Consider the following 13,088-nt stretch of genomic DNA (forward strand, 5'->3'; position numbering starts at 1 on the left):
CCATAGCTTGTAGACTCTATAACCTTCACAAAGACCAAAAAATGTATACTTATTTTTACTAAAGATATGTAGCAGTACAAATTTTGGCCAAAATTTATGAAGAAAAATTACTAAATTTGCAAAATTTAGAACCAAAACAAAGAAAAATGCATTTTTTCACAGAATTTTCGGTCTTTTTTTATTTATAGCGCAAAAAATAAAAAACCCAATTATGATTAGATACCACCAAAAGAAAGCTCTGTTTGTGTGGAAAAAAGGATGAAAATTTCAAATGGGGACAGTGTTGCATGACTGAGTAATTGTCATTTAAAATGTGAGAGCACTAAAAGCTGAAAATTGGTCTGGTTAGGAAGGGGGTTTAAGTGCCCAGTGGGCAAGTGGTTAATTTAACGGGCTCAATGTCTAGTTGGATACAATTATCTTGGTGACAGCTTTTAAGTTTTGCAACCGCCTCCCATCACTATTGCACATTTTAGCAAGCCAGTCTGGGGACTCAACCACTGTTCACCCTGCTTTACTCAAGATTACTCAGATGTGACCAGTAAGACTTTTTTTAATCTGTCTTCTAAATTTTATAGTGCTTCTGATATTGACAAATATGGCGAGAGCGCTCATTACCTGGTGCAGCTGTGCATGGAAGCCAATCTGCTTCTAACTTCAACTTGTTCAATTAAGCTTTGACAATAAGGCCCGGTTCACACTGGTGCGACACGAAAGTTGCATGACTGTCAATAATACTTTGCCCTGCAACTTTGGTCCAACATGGACCTGACTTCCATGTGACTTTAATTAACTGGATCCAATTTTGATTCAACTTTGAGACGGGTGTGACTTGTTCTTTGACCAATCAAAACAATATCTTTGGGTCTGGTATGGAAACCCCCATATCCATACCAGACCCTTCATCTCAACATGCAGCCTGGCAGGTCAGGAAAGGGGTGAGATGATCGAGTGCCCCCCCCCCCCCGAACCATACCAGCCCACATGCCCTCAACATGGGTGGGTTTACCGAAGCACCTTGTTCCAATGTTGATAGGGGCAAGGGCCTCTTCTCCACAACCCTAGGCAGTGGTTGTAGGGGTCTGTGGGCGGCTGGCTTATCGGCATCTGGAAGCCCCCTCCAGCAAAGGGGCCCCCAGATCCTTTGTCCCCCCCATATAAATGAGTACATAGTACCCCTACCCATTCACTCAAAAAAAACAGTGTAGTGTAACCAAAAAAATAGGAGGCAGTTTTTGACAAGTCCTTTATTATAAATGTATATTGTCCACTGTGTTAGCTCCATATCAATCCACCGCAGACTCGATTAAAAACTAACAAAAAAAAAAATGCCCCCCCCCCCAACGAATGCAAAATAAAGGACTTGTCAAAATCTGCCTCTTGTTTTGTTTTTTGACCTACACTATTTTTTTTTAGGTGAATGGGTACTATGTATCCCATACTCATTCCCATAGGGGGGCTTCCAGATGCTGATAAGCCCCCTGCCCGCAGACCCCCACAACCACCGCCCAGGGGGAAGAGGCCCTTGTTGGGGGCATGTGGCCTGGTATGGTTCAGGGGGGGTGTTTGCTCGCCCCCCCCCTTTCCTGACCTACTGGACTGGATGCTCGGATAAAGGGTCTGGTATGGATTATGGGGGGAGGGGCCCACGCTGTTTTTTTTTAAATTTTGGTGTGGGGTTTCCCCTGAAGATCAATACCAGACCCAAAGGGCACACAAACTACAACACACAACAGCAGGGGCTACAAAAGCAGGGAGTCCTCTGGGTATGTGACCTCTAGTCACATGTCGGATCAGTTAGGATGGTGATCCGACTTTGATGCGACTTCTATTATACTCTCTGGGTTGAATTTGCACCCAAGTCAGACCAAAGTAGTGCAGGAACCTTTCAAAAGTTTGATCAACTTATGTTAGATCAGTTAAGATGGCTCTTATAGGAAAGCATTGAATTGGAATTGTCATATGACATGTGCTCTCAAAGTCAGTACGTATGTCGCACCAACGTGAACCGGGCCTAAAACCTGGAAGCTGATTGGTTACTATGCAATGCTGCACCACATTTTGAATCTCCATTTTTAGTAAATCTCCCCCAGTGTGTGAAGAGACTGTACAAGAAGTATAAGACAATTGAAATTTATAAAACTCTTTTTTCTTTACATTCCTTCTGTTTGCAGGTGGCATGATCAGCTTTGATATTTTCCCTGAAGGATGGGACAAGCGCTGCTGTCTGGATGTTCTTGATGAAGAACAGTTTAGCACTATTCACTTCTTTGGAAATGAGACTTCACCAGTGAGTTTGTCATTTACATAAGGAAACAACATAAACAGACCTATTATCATCCATAGTCTAGGAATACCTTCTACATGAAGCCTTTTTTGTCTTCTCTCTATTAAAATATTGTGACTTAAAGAGATTCTGTCAGCCAACTTAAAAAATTGCTTGTGAAAGCACAGAAAAATTGCTTACTTGATGCATTTTTTCCTTTCATAAACATTTTTTGAATGACTTGTAATGAGCCTCTGAACTTGCTAGAAAATTGACTGTTTCAGGAAGAGTTGATTCCTTAGCACAGCCCCTCTCTTTGTGCGCTATTGCCCATTCCAATTCTGAGAATGTCTAATCAAACTCTGTGCTGGCCAAGCTCCCCTACCCCTTACCTTCCTACAATTGCTTTTATGTATCTGCTGGGTAAGGAGCAAAGGTGATTACTATAGTGCAGGGGTCTCCAAACTATGGCCCTCTAGTTGTTCAGGAACTACAATTCCCATCATGCCTAGTCACGTATGTGAATGTCAGAGTTTTACTGCCGATGTAACGTTAGAAAACCATACCTCGTTAGAATTCCATACCCACGTCACTTCCTGTCCGAAACAGCTGAGCAGCGTAGCAGTGCGCATGCTCAGAGCCCCGGATACATCATTGAACAGCTGAGAAGTTGACAAGTGCGCATGCTCGGAGGGTATGAAGTGTGTGTAATGTTACACTTGCGGCGGTTACATTAAAACAGCTGGGCTGCAACATGAATCATCTCTGCTCCTATCCTTGTCACTTCCCTGATGTCGGCTAGTAAATGTAAAAGCGGCGGCGGGTGTATGAAATGTAAATGACGGAGATGTCGGCTCCGTGATCCGCTTTTATATTTATTAGCCGAGATCAGGGAAGTGACAGGGATAGGAGCGGAGATGACTCTTGTTGCTGAGGAGCTGTTTTCATGTAACCGCGGCAAGTATAACATTACACAGACTACTGTGAGAAATCCATACCCTCCGTAGGTGCACCGGAAGTGACGAGGGTATGGTTTGCTCACGGGTATGGTTTTTTCACGGAACACCGGTTCACACTGTTCCGACTTGTCAGGCGACTTGGTCGCCTGACAAGTAGCGAACCGTGCTGTGCAATGGGAACTGTTCTAATAGGAGCGACTCAAGTCCCTCCGACTTAGAAAAAGGTTCCTGCACCTTTTTTTTTTGCAAAGTCGGAGCGACTTGCATTGACTTCCATTATGTGAAGTCGTTGCAAGCTGCGCCGAATTTGCGGTGCATGGACGACTGCATTAGTCGCCCGAAGTTGTGTCGGATCAGTGTGAACCGACTCTTACAATGCCTCATGTGAAGTGTAGTTCCGCAACAGCTGGAGGGCCAGAGTTTGGAGATCCCTGCTATAGTGTGTCACTTGGATGACACCTCTAAGTTTGCAGGGGATACCAAAATCACATCCATGATGGGTAACCTAGCAGCAAGAGAGTATTTTTCAAGTAATAACATGCCTATAATACATGAAATACACATAGGGGTATATTTAGTAAAACTGGAGGGTGCAAAATCTGGTGCAGCTGTGCATGGAAGTCAGTCAGCTTCTATCTTCAGCTTGTTCAAATATGTTTTGACAATAAAGCCTGGAAGTCAGGGCTGGCCCAAGACATTGTGCTGCCTGGGTCCAAAAATGAAATGCGGCCCAACCCCTCCAGACCCCCCCCCCCACCATAAAAAAAAAAAATCATGCCTACCGAAAAAAGCCCCCCACATTCATTTTTTTATATCACGATAATTGAAACTAAAATAAATTTACGAGGAAGTCAGGTTTACATGCAACAGCACCTTGTCTATATACATTTTTTTTAGGGGCTGCATTTTGGGTTAAGGGACTGCTTTGTGAGAGAGGTTAAGGGGCTGCTTTGTGGGGTATTGGGACAAAAAACAAACAAAAAATAAGTAATAACCTAAATATATATACAATTTTGAATATATTATATATACTGTTATCTTTTTCTATACCACACCACCGGGCCGGTCCACCAAACACCCACTGTCTGTCCTCAGTCCTCCTGTTACTCCTGTGTCTGCCGCGGCCACAGCTCTAGAAGATCCAGCTTGCCCTGCGTGAGAAAAAGTCTGCTGATGTCTGACGTAATTGCGTACACCACAATCATGCAAGGGATGTTCTCCAACGCTCCACCTTTTCCTATTCATTAGTATAAGATGGGAAATGCCGCCCGTAACGTGCTGCAAACTGATGAGACAAAAAACTGCTCCAAAAAAATCTTGAGCTTCAATTTGCTGCCCCTCTCAAAGTTCTGCCTGGGTCCAATGGACCCAGCGGGACCCATGGTAGGGCCGGCCCTGCTGGAAGCTGATTGGTTTCCATGCAGAGCTACACCAGATTATGCGCACTCTCCAGTTTTAGTAAATCAACCCTATATATTCCTTTAGAAAGATTGCATTTTTAAAGAATGATCTGGTGACAGTGTCTATTAAGTAGCAATGAATTATTGCAAAGAATTATGAGTTATAGTGGGAAGTGTGGCTTTTATGCAGACAATCTTTATCTTCTGTGAGCACACATTTTCATGGTTTTATTTTTTTCCTACAAAGATTGGTATAAAAAATATTCTATAATAGGTCTATACCTCTTATAGCAATGGGAACTGCTTGTTATTAGAGAGCTTTCAGTATGTTTAAATTATTGTTGAAAAATGCTTTATTGAAAAACCAATGCATTTTCCCTCTTCTAATATCTCCTTCCAGGGGGGTAATGACTATGAAATCTATGCAGACCCTCGTACGGTAGGACATACAGTGACATCCCCTGAGGACACTGTACGGCGGTGTCGGCAACTCTTCTTCCCTGAAAGAGACAATGAAGTTTGATTTTGGAACCTACTATTCAGATGTAACTAAATACCAAGAGAATGGCCAGAATGGTCTACCATGATGGATCATAAAACCGTCTTTGCGTTATCTCACCACCTGAAAGATGTGACCATTGCATAGAGAAGAGCTGGTTATGTTACAAGCTACAATTCCATTGTTCAGTTCAGTAATAGACTCTTATATCCTTTCTGTTACAGTATTCAAATGCACTAGCTACTTCAATGTTTGGCTACATTCACACCTGAGCGTAGCGTTTTCGCGCAGTTTTTTACCGCGATTTTACCGTGATTTTTACCGCGATTTTTACCGTGATTTACAGGCGTTTTTTGTGCAGGCGTTTTTAGATTGAATAGAGACCAATGGAAAACGCCTGTAATCTGCCCAAAAAGAAGCTCATGTACTTTTTTGAGCGCTGGGCGTTTTGCTCACAGCGTCAAAACGCTCAGATGTGAACAGGGGCCATTGAAATGAATAGGATTTGTCTTGTTGGGTGTTTTGAGAGCTGTTCCTAGAGCAGAAAAACTCCCCAAAAACGCTCCAAAACGCCTGCATGTGAACAGAGCCTTAGACTAAAGTAACATCATGGCTACAGACATCAACATGGAGAGTTCTGCCCTGGTAACTTCTACTCCAGCAGCTTCTAAATATACATAAGTACATGAGCAGCTGATGATGTGGTGGCTGTCACATCTAGACTAAACTTATTGTCTGTTGACCGGGTTAAAGGTTGTTGCTGCTTGTGAAGACAGTCGTATTTGTTAGTGTAACCGTTTTTGTATGTAAGAACTTTACTCCCAGTTCACACTGGTGCGATGCCGGAAACCCTGCGAATCAGTGCCAGTTCCTGCATCGCACCAGCATCGCACAGTTGTTCACACTGAGATCTGCAAATTGCTGGTGGTGTCAATGTAAAGGTAAGGACACCCCCAGATTGGTTTGCAGATCGCAGCTGTGAAATGGTGCAGGAATCGGATCACATAGGTGTAAACACCCATGCAATCCGAGTCTAGTGCTAACCAAGAAAAGAGTCCTGCACCATTTTGGTGCGAATGCGATGCGATTTCAGCTATACATTTTGTATGGCTGAAATCACATTGCACAGGCATCGCATGTGATCTGCACAACAATGCAGTGCGAATCACATGCAATGTCTGGCATTGCACTAGTGTGAACCGGCATTGACTGTATATAATATTTTTAGCTACACATATCTACCATGTAAATAACTCGAGACGTGTTACCATTTTTAATGTGATTCCAGAGGGAGTGTCACATGCTTGGGTATTTTGATACAGTTATCAAAGTGCAATGAATGTCAGTCACTTTTGTAGTATGACTGCCAATGATTTCTACTAGTTGTGATTAAAAAATATTTGGAACAATATTGCTATGTACTCAGACATTTTAAAATAGAGTAACGTACTATGGATTGAACTGTTTGTTTTTTTCTCAGTAATATACTGAGGAATAAACTAAACTACTTAATCATAAACCAAACTATTCAACAGATTTCTATTTCACATGAGTACCGGTACTGTTAAAATATTGCTAAACCCACAACAGTAAAAATCAGTCTGCATATGCAGTAAAGCAGGCTTTTTATACTCACTGTGGAATCTAAGGGGTAATCCTGTGTATTCTGTAAAAAGGCTGTTTGATCCTGTATGCACAGATCCTCCTCTACTTCCACTGACTGCAAAACATGTCCGGATAAGACAGAGCCTTTGGAGTCAGGCAGCACATGCTCAGTTTTTGTGTATATGGCTAGAGAGTTTTATTTTTCTTGGGTGTGCATGTGATCAGCACAGGACCAATCAGCACTGTCCAAACAGAGGGTCAGGAGCCCTGCAGCCTCATAGATTTTACATATACAGTAGATTTTCATGACTAATATATATATATATATATATATATATATAGTGTATTTGGGTCCTGGTGTTGATTGATGGACACAAGATCTACTAGACTATAGCCTTACATGCACAAAGTTGTCTAGGCCTAATCACAGGGCACCCATTTATAATTAGCAAAATACATACAATATTTTCAAATTGTCCCCTACCTCTAGGGCCCCAGGTACAGCTTTCAGATAAAGTTTGTAAACCCTTTGAAATGACTCCTAAAATGTGATCTGATCTTCATCAAAGTCATAGTATTAGATATAGACAGTTTTATTTACAAACATAACATTATGTTTTAAACATGATATTATTAAACATGCAGTTTAAGGCTCCATTCACATACTGGCGTATCGTATCATGGGCAGAATCGCCGCAATTCTGCACACGATCCCAAATCATTGCAAATCGTGGGATGGGAAGGCTGTGCGATTCCTTCGACTTGCAATGGCACCCTAAACGCAGCCGTATTTTTCGCGATTAACACCCGACAAATCGCGATAAAATCACGCAAACAGAATCGCAGGATGCCTGTCGCCCAGAAGAAGCTCTTGTACTTTTTGTTTTTGGTGTTTTGGGTGCCGATGCAAGTCACGGGAATCGCATGGGCGTCCCGCGATTTGCAATGATTCGGGATCACGGGCATAATCGCGGCGTGATACACCAGTATGTGACGGGAGCCTAAACAATTAAACTCATACGGTCTACGTTCAGGGCTGTGCACCACACAAATTTCATATTGAGACCAGCGTCTGTGTCCATGCAGCCACTGCATCCCAATAGACATCATTGTAACTGCCTGCACAGGGACGTACAGAACACCTATGCATCCCCATGCAGATAAGCACGGCCCTTGCACAGGGTATGCATTGATACGCCCTGTGTGAATGAGGCCTTAAGGTAACTGATGGGAAAAGCATCTAAAACCTTATATTAGGTAACTAGAGGAACGGAGCAGACAAAACCTCAAAACATGTAGGCCAAACATGTAGCTGCTGGGCATTATTTAGGAGGTATTTTGGCAAATTCCTGTATACAAAGCGGTTTCACTTCCTTTTTTAACAGTATGTTGTCAGAACTGAGGTCAGGAATCTAAATCCACTCTGGACAGCTTTTGTTAACTTACTATTGACACATTTAGACTAAAGGTGAAATAACTCATTCTGGCAAGAATGTTCTGGGGGGGGGGGGCACTCTTTTTTTTTTTTTTGCCGCTTTAGGCTATGGTCACATTTCTGTAGCTGTGTTCTACAGAAGAGAAGTCCCTGCCCTTTTGTTTAAAATGGCACCATAACCAGTTGCATGATGCTGTGGCACCATGTGGTTTGGCATGTGTAAAATGGACCACAGAGAACGAATGACACCGCAGCATGTTTGCTAATGAGCGGTAGCTTGTCTGCCTGTCGGGAAAATGTGCAATTTTGCACACGTTCCTGACCGGCAGTACTGTAAACCTAGCCCTACACCTACCTTCACCAGCACGCATGAAACAAGAACAATTGTTTGAGCTGGGAAGCCAGCAACTGTAAATAGTTTTTGATACAGTAATATATTTAAATCTAAAAAGAGCGATTACATTGGAAATTTTAGTAACCGTGATTTTTTAACTCCAAAACAGATCATCTCTGTGCCACATCAGTGTGAGTCGAAAGATGGTGCTGGAACATCAGATAATGCCATTTAAACAGTCAGGCCATTTAAATCTTCGCTCATAATGTAAGACAGCCATGGGAGATTCATAACATTTACATGGCTGTTTCATTTTAAAAAGAGGGAGTAAAATTGTGTGCAGTTATGGGACTGGGTGTCTTGGTTACTACATGTGATAAAATAAGTATTTTTTATATGTTTAATGCTGCTAAAACATACATGTATAAATACAATAGGATACAAAATGCTTTCAATTATCATGAACTGTGAAAAAAATAAATGATTTCTACTGAGAAATGTAACTATATCTTACTTGATTTGCCTAAAAAATTTATATAAAATAAAAATGTATTTAAAGTGCTGCTTTCTCAAAAATACTGAAAAAATAAAAACATATAAACCAAACTCGTTTTATTGCCTTTTCACTGATTTATTGCCAACACACAAACAGTAACAAGCTGACACAATTCTCTGGTTTGTAAACACACATAGACAGTATTACTCTTGTATAAAAGTCTTTGTTACAAGGGAAAGACGAAGAGCATGTATCATTAGTATGTGAAGGAGAAACCAGTCAAAAAGTTTATTCCTGGCACAAAAAAAAAAAAAAAACACTTCTAAATGGTTGACAAATATTTCAACAGTGAATGGATTACATTTTTGATAGCTGGTACTCATTTAGTGTCACATTCTACTTTAAAATCATAATGACTTGCACAGTTGGGAAAACTTTTATCAAATATTGCTAAAAGTTCATTATTAGTACTTTTATAGAATATTTTTAATTCAGAAAAGGTTTCCTTTTTCAGATACCCAGTTATAAACCAGTTTGCTATAGTTTGTCTCTCGGAAAAAATAGCAGTTATTCCCAATCTCATCTCTAGGTGGCAGAATTAAGTTTATGGATTAATTTCACGCAAAAACTGCATACAGATTACTTTTGTGTACAAGTATAAATATAAGCCAAAACTATATTGCAGACAAGAATAAAAAAGGAATACAATTGATAAAAAAATATAAGCAAACAGTGTGGTTAATAAAGACCACATAGCCAAATAACAATATTTACTTTTGTATAATTTTTCAGGGTTGTACCTGGTCTTCTCCCATAAGGCATTGGCCAAGACCCTATTATTAATAATTCCCCCTCCTTTCACACAGTTGCAAAGAAAAATTTCTCTTTCGTTTATCGACGGACACAGAGCTCCCTAAATCATAACTACGGGGTTATATTGCCCCCTCCAGGAGTAGGACTAGGCAGAGCAAAAAATACCTGGCTAGGCACATGGGCTGTCCTCGGCTTGGTATATAACCCTCCTCTCTGCTCTAGGTAATCAGTTTTAATCTGTCTAGTCAGGAGTAAGGACCTAAGCTCCCGGGTGGGATCTCTGGTGCCAGCAATTTTTTTTTTCTCCTTCCTTACATCTTTTTTGCTTTTTCTCTCGGGAGAGCTACAATCAACTGCCAGGCTGGGTGACGAGCTGGATAATCTAGATCCAGTGGTCATCCCAGTCTGGCCAGTGAGCGCGTGCAGACCGCAGCTACGCTCTAGGTTGGCCCACGACATAGCCTCACGGACAGAGGCTGGCCCACGAGTTAAACATCTTGCAGGGTCGCATACGACCAGGCTTGGGTCTTAGTCGCAGCGATCCCTTGGCCAACAGCTCCCCTACTTTGGTGGCGAGAATTCTGTCTGGAGTATTACCTGCACCATGGAAGGGTAAGTACAGTACCCCCTTTTGGTGGTTTGGGGTGGACAGGGGTAACCTCCAGGGATGGTTGGACCTGCCTGCAGGTTCCCTCCTCCTATCCTAAAAATCTCTCAGTGAGCTGGGCTTCCTCCACACCCTTTCCCCTCTGGACCTGGAGTCTGGTGGGGGTCCCAGAGCAGAGGATGCAGTGGAGACCCCTGAGGATCCCCCACTATCCCCACTCTGTAAGGGTCTTGGGATAGTGTGCATCCTGCCCTGATAGTCTGGTGGGGTCCCAGTGTAGAGACCCCTAGGTGCATGCCCTACTGTTTGCAGTGTGGGTATCATGCAGGGGGGTCCCTGTGCAGAGACTGGTATGGAGTGCACAGCAGAGTCTCCCCTAAACATGTGTCCTACCTTCAGGGGGGTTCCCCTTGCAGAGGGTGCAGTGTTGCAGAGGGCACAGAGAAGATCCCGGCAGCATGCTTAAGTGTCTGTAGGTGATGGTGGCCCTTTTCCCTTAGTCTGGCTGGTCTCCGGTTGGCGACTATGTTTGTGTAGCCGGATTATGTCACGGGGCCATTTTACCTTAGTCTGGGAGATGCTGTAGACAACTGAAGCCTCGTGGGGATGCTGAAGCTGCTCCTCTTCCTCCTTAGTTTCCTCTTCCTGTGCCCAGGACATATGAACAGGGATAGCATCCATGATGATGCTGGGTTTGAATTCTCTGCGCTCCTCCGGTCGGTAGGGTGAGTCTTTGGGGGTTCTTGTTATCTCTCTCTGCTGATGGGTATCCCGAGCCTTGAGGGGATCCTTTAGTGGTGCCAAAAGATCGTTTTTGTACTGCAAGGTTTTCCTTTCCTTATGGAGCCTCAGGGTCCCATATCCCCCACTGAGCCCCTCATGGAGGTAGCAGGTCCCTCGGAACCCCAGCTTCCCATGGTAGCACTGATGGCGGTCCTGCAGTCCTTAGTGTCCTGGGTGGAAGTGGCGTGTGTGCAAAGGCCCAGGAGGAAGAAACCCCCTGCTAAGTCTTTCGCATCTGAGCCCGATGCCACCGTGGACACGACCCATCCAGGGGGCTTAATATCACACTCCCTGATCCATCCGATAGTGAGGATGATTCCTCCAAGGTCGCAGCAGCGAATGAAAAACCACTGGTAGACGCACTTATAACTGCAGTGCGGAGGATGCGATTGATGTAGCCACGGATGTGGTTGTGTCGTTTGGTACGCATAAGTCACCTCGCGCACCAAAGGTGTTTCCTTATGTGCCTTTTTTTGACAGTTTTTCCTGTAAGGAATGGGAACAACCAAAATTACCCTTTGTCCCCAAAGGTTTTGCTCTACGTTACCCTTTTGAGGAGTCACTTTAAAAAAAAAAGTGGACTAGTTCACCAGTGGTGGACCCTCCTGTTTTCAGGTTGAATAAAGCAACCATGATCCCAGTAGAGGAATCCCCATCCTTTAAGGACCCGGATGACAGGAAAGCGGAGACTGTGGTACACAGCATGTTTACTATGGCTGGCTCAACATAGCGGCCAGTCTTTGCCTCAGCCCTGGTGTCTCAGACCCTAACTGAATGGGCTAAGCTTTTGCGCCAGGGCCTGGGGAGTGAGCAGGTCCCCGTTGCTTATGTTGATTTAGCGGATCAGTTGGCTCCTGTGCTGTCCAAACTTTCTGTTTCAGCAGTGGTGATTAGGTGCATGCTGTGGCTTATGAATTGGTCCGCAGATCAAGCCTCCAAGAAAGCTCTCATTGATCTATCTGCCCTTCGCCTGTTTGGGGCTACCTTGGATGACATCATTAAGGGTCTCACGGGGGGGGGGGGGGGTGGAGTACCTTCTTGCCACAGTCAATGAAAGGGAAGGAGCCTTGTAAAGATGGGGGCCCTCCTTCTCAGCCCATAGAAAATTCTTTAGTGCTCCTGTGATGAAGAATAAGGGAAATAGATCTTTCAAATCTTCCCCGGGAGGTTCCAAGCTACCTTGGTCTGGTAAGCCTAGGGCTAGCTTCTCTAAACCCGCAGACAATACCCCTTAAGCATGAAGGTCTGTCTCACCCAATATTGGGGTGGGGGACATCTTTGCTGATTTTCAGCCCCCTGGACCCTTTTGTGAGCGTCAAAAAGATCTGCAAAATGTTTCTTTGCAGGTACCCAGAAAGGGGGGCAAATTTTTTTGTTCTTTTCAGATTTTTTTATGTCCTGAGTCCCCTTGTGCGGATTTAATTCCTGCAAAGGTTCAGGTAGTGTCCGAACTACCTAAGGTCCCCCCTATTCTTGTCCAGGAAATTTAATTACCTAGGTCTGATTCTATTTCTGACCAGGGTGGTCCTTCCTCTGGACAAATTTCAGGAACCACAGGCTGTGATTCACCGGCTGCTGCCACACAGATAGTTCTCTCTCCTTTTTTGCATACAGGCTCTGAGTTTGGTGGTATCCACCTTCAAGACAGTTATGTTTGCACTACATGCAACTCCTTTAGCAGCTTCGGCTCCACAGGAGGATAGGATAGTTTGTGGCGAGATCACGGGTTCCTCTGGCAGATGCCGCAGGGGTCCAAGAGCCACAGTAAGGCCAGCATCATCCTCGGGTCAGGCTTATTCCGCAGTTCCTGTGAGGAATCAAGAGGGAGGATCTTCCAATCATCCTGGTGGCCGTAAATGTCCCTTGGGGGCTTCCTTTCAGAGAAGACCAG

General features: G+C 43.7%; 1 protein-coding gene across 1 annotated transcript in view; it reads left to right on the forward strand.

Annotated features, from left to right (window-relative positions):
• PMM1 (phosphomannomutase 1) overlaps positions 1-5,316 on the forward strand; it is an 89,510-nt gene extending 84,194 nt beyond the window's left edge. Inside the window, exons 7-8 of the mRNA XM_082265113.1 lie at positions 2,175-2,290; positions 5,026-5,316. Of these exons, the coding sequence (XP_082121239.1) occupies positions 2,175-2,290; positions 5,026-5,148 (239 nt within the window). The 3' untranslated portion in view covers positions 5,149-5,316. The remainder of the gene's footprint in view (positions 1-2,174; positions 2,291-5,025) is intronic.
• Positions 5,317-13,088: the final 7,772 nt, after the last annotated feature.

This window comes from Pelophylax lessonae (assembly GCF_965119305.1).
Source record: "Pelophylax lessonae genome assembly, chromosome: 8".
Classification (NCBI taxonomy): Eukaryota; Metazoa; Chordata; class Amphibia; order Anura; family Ranidae; genus Pelophylax; species Pelophylax lessonae.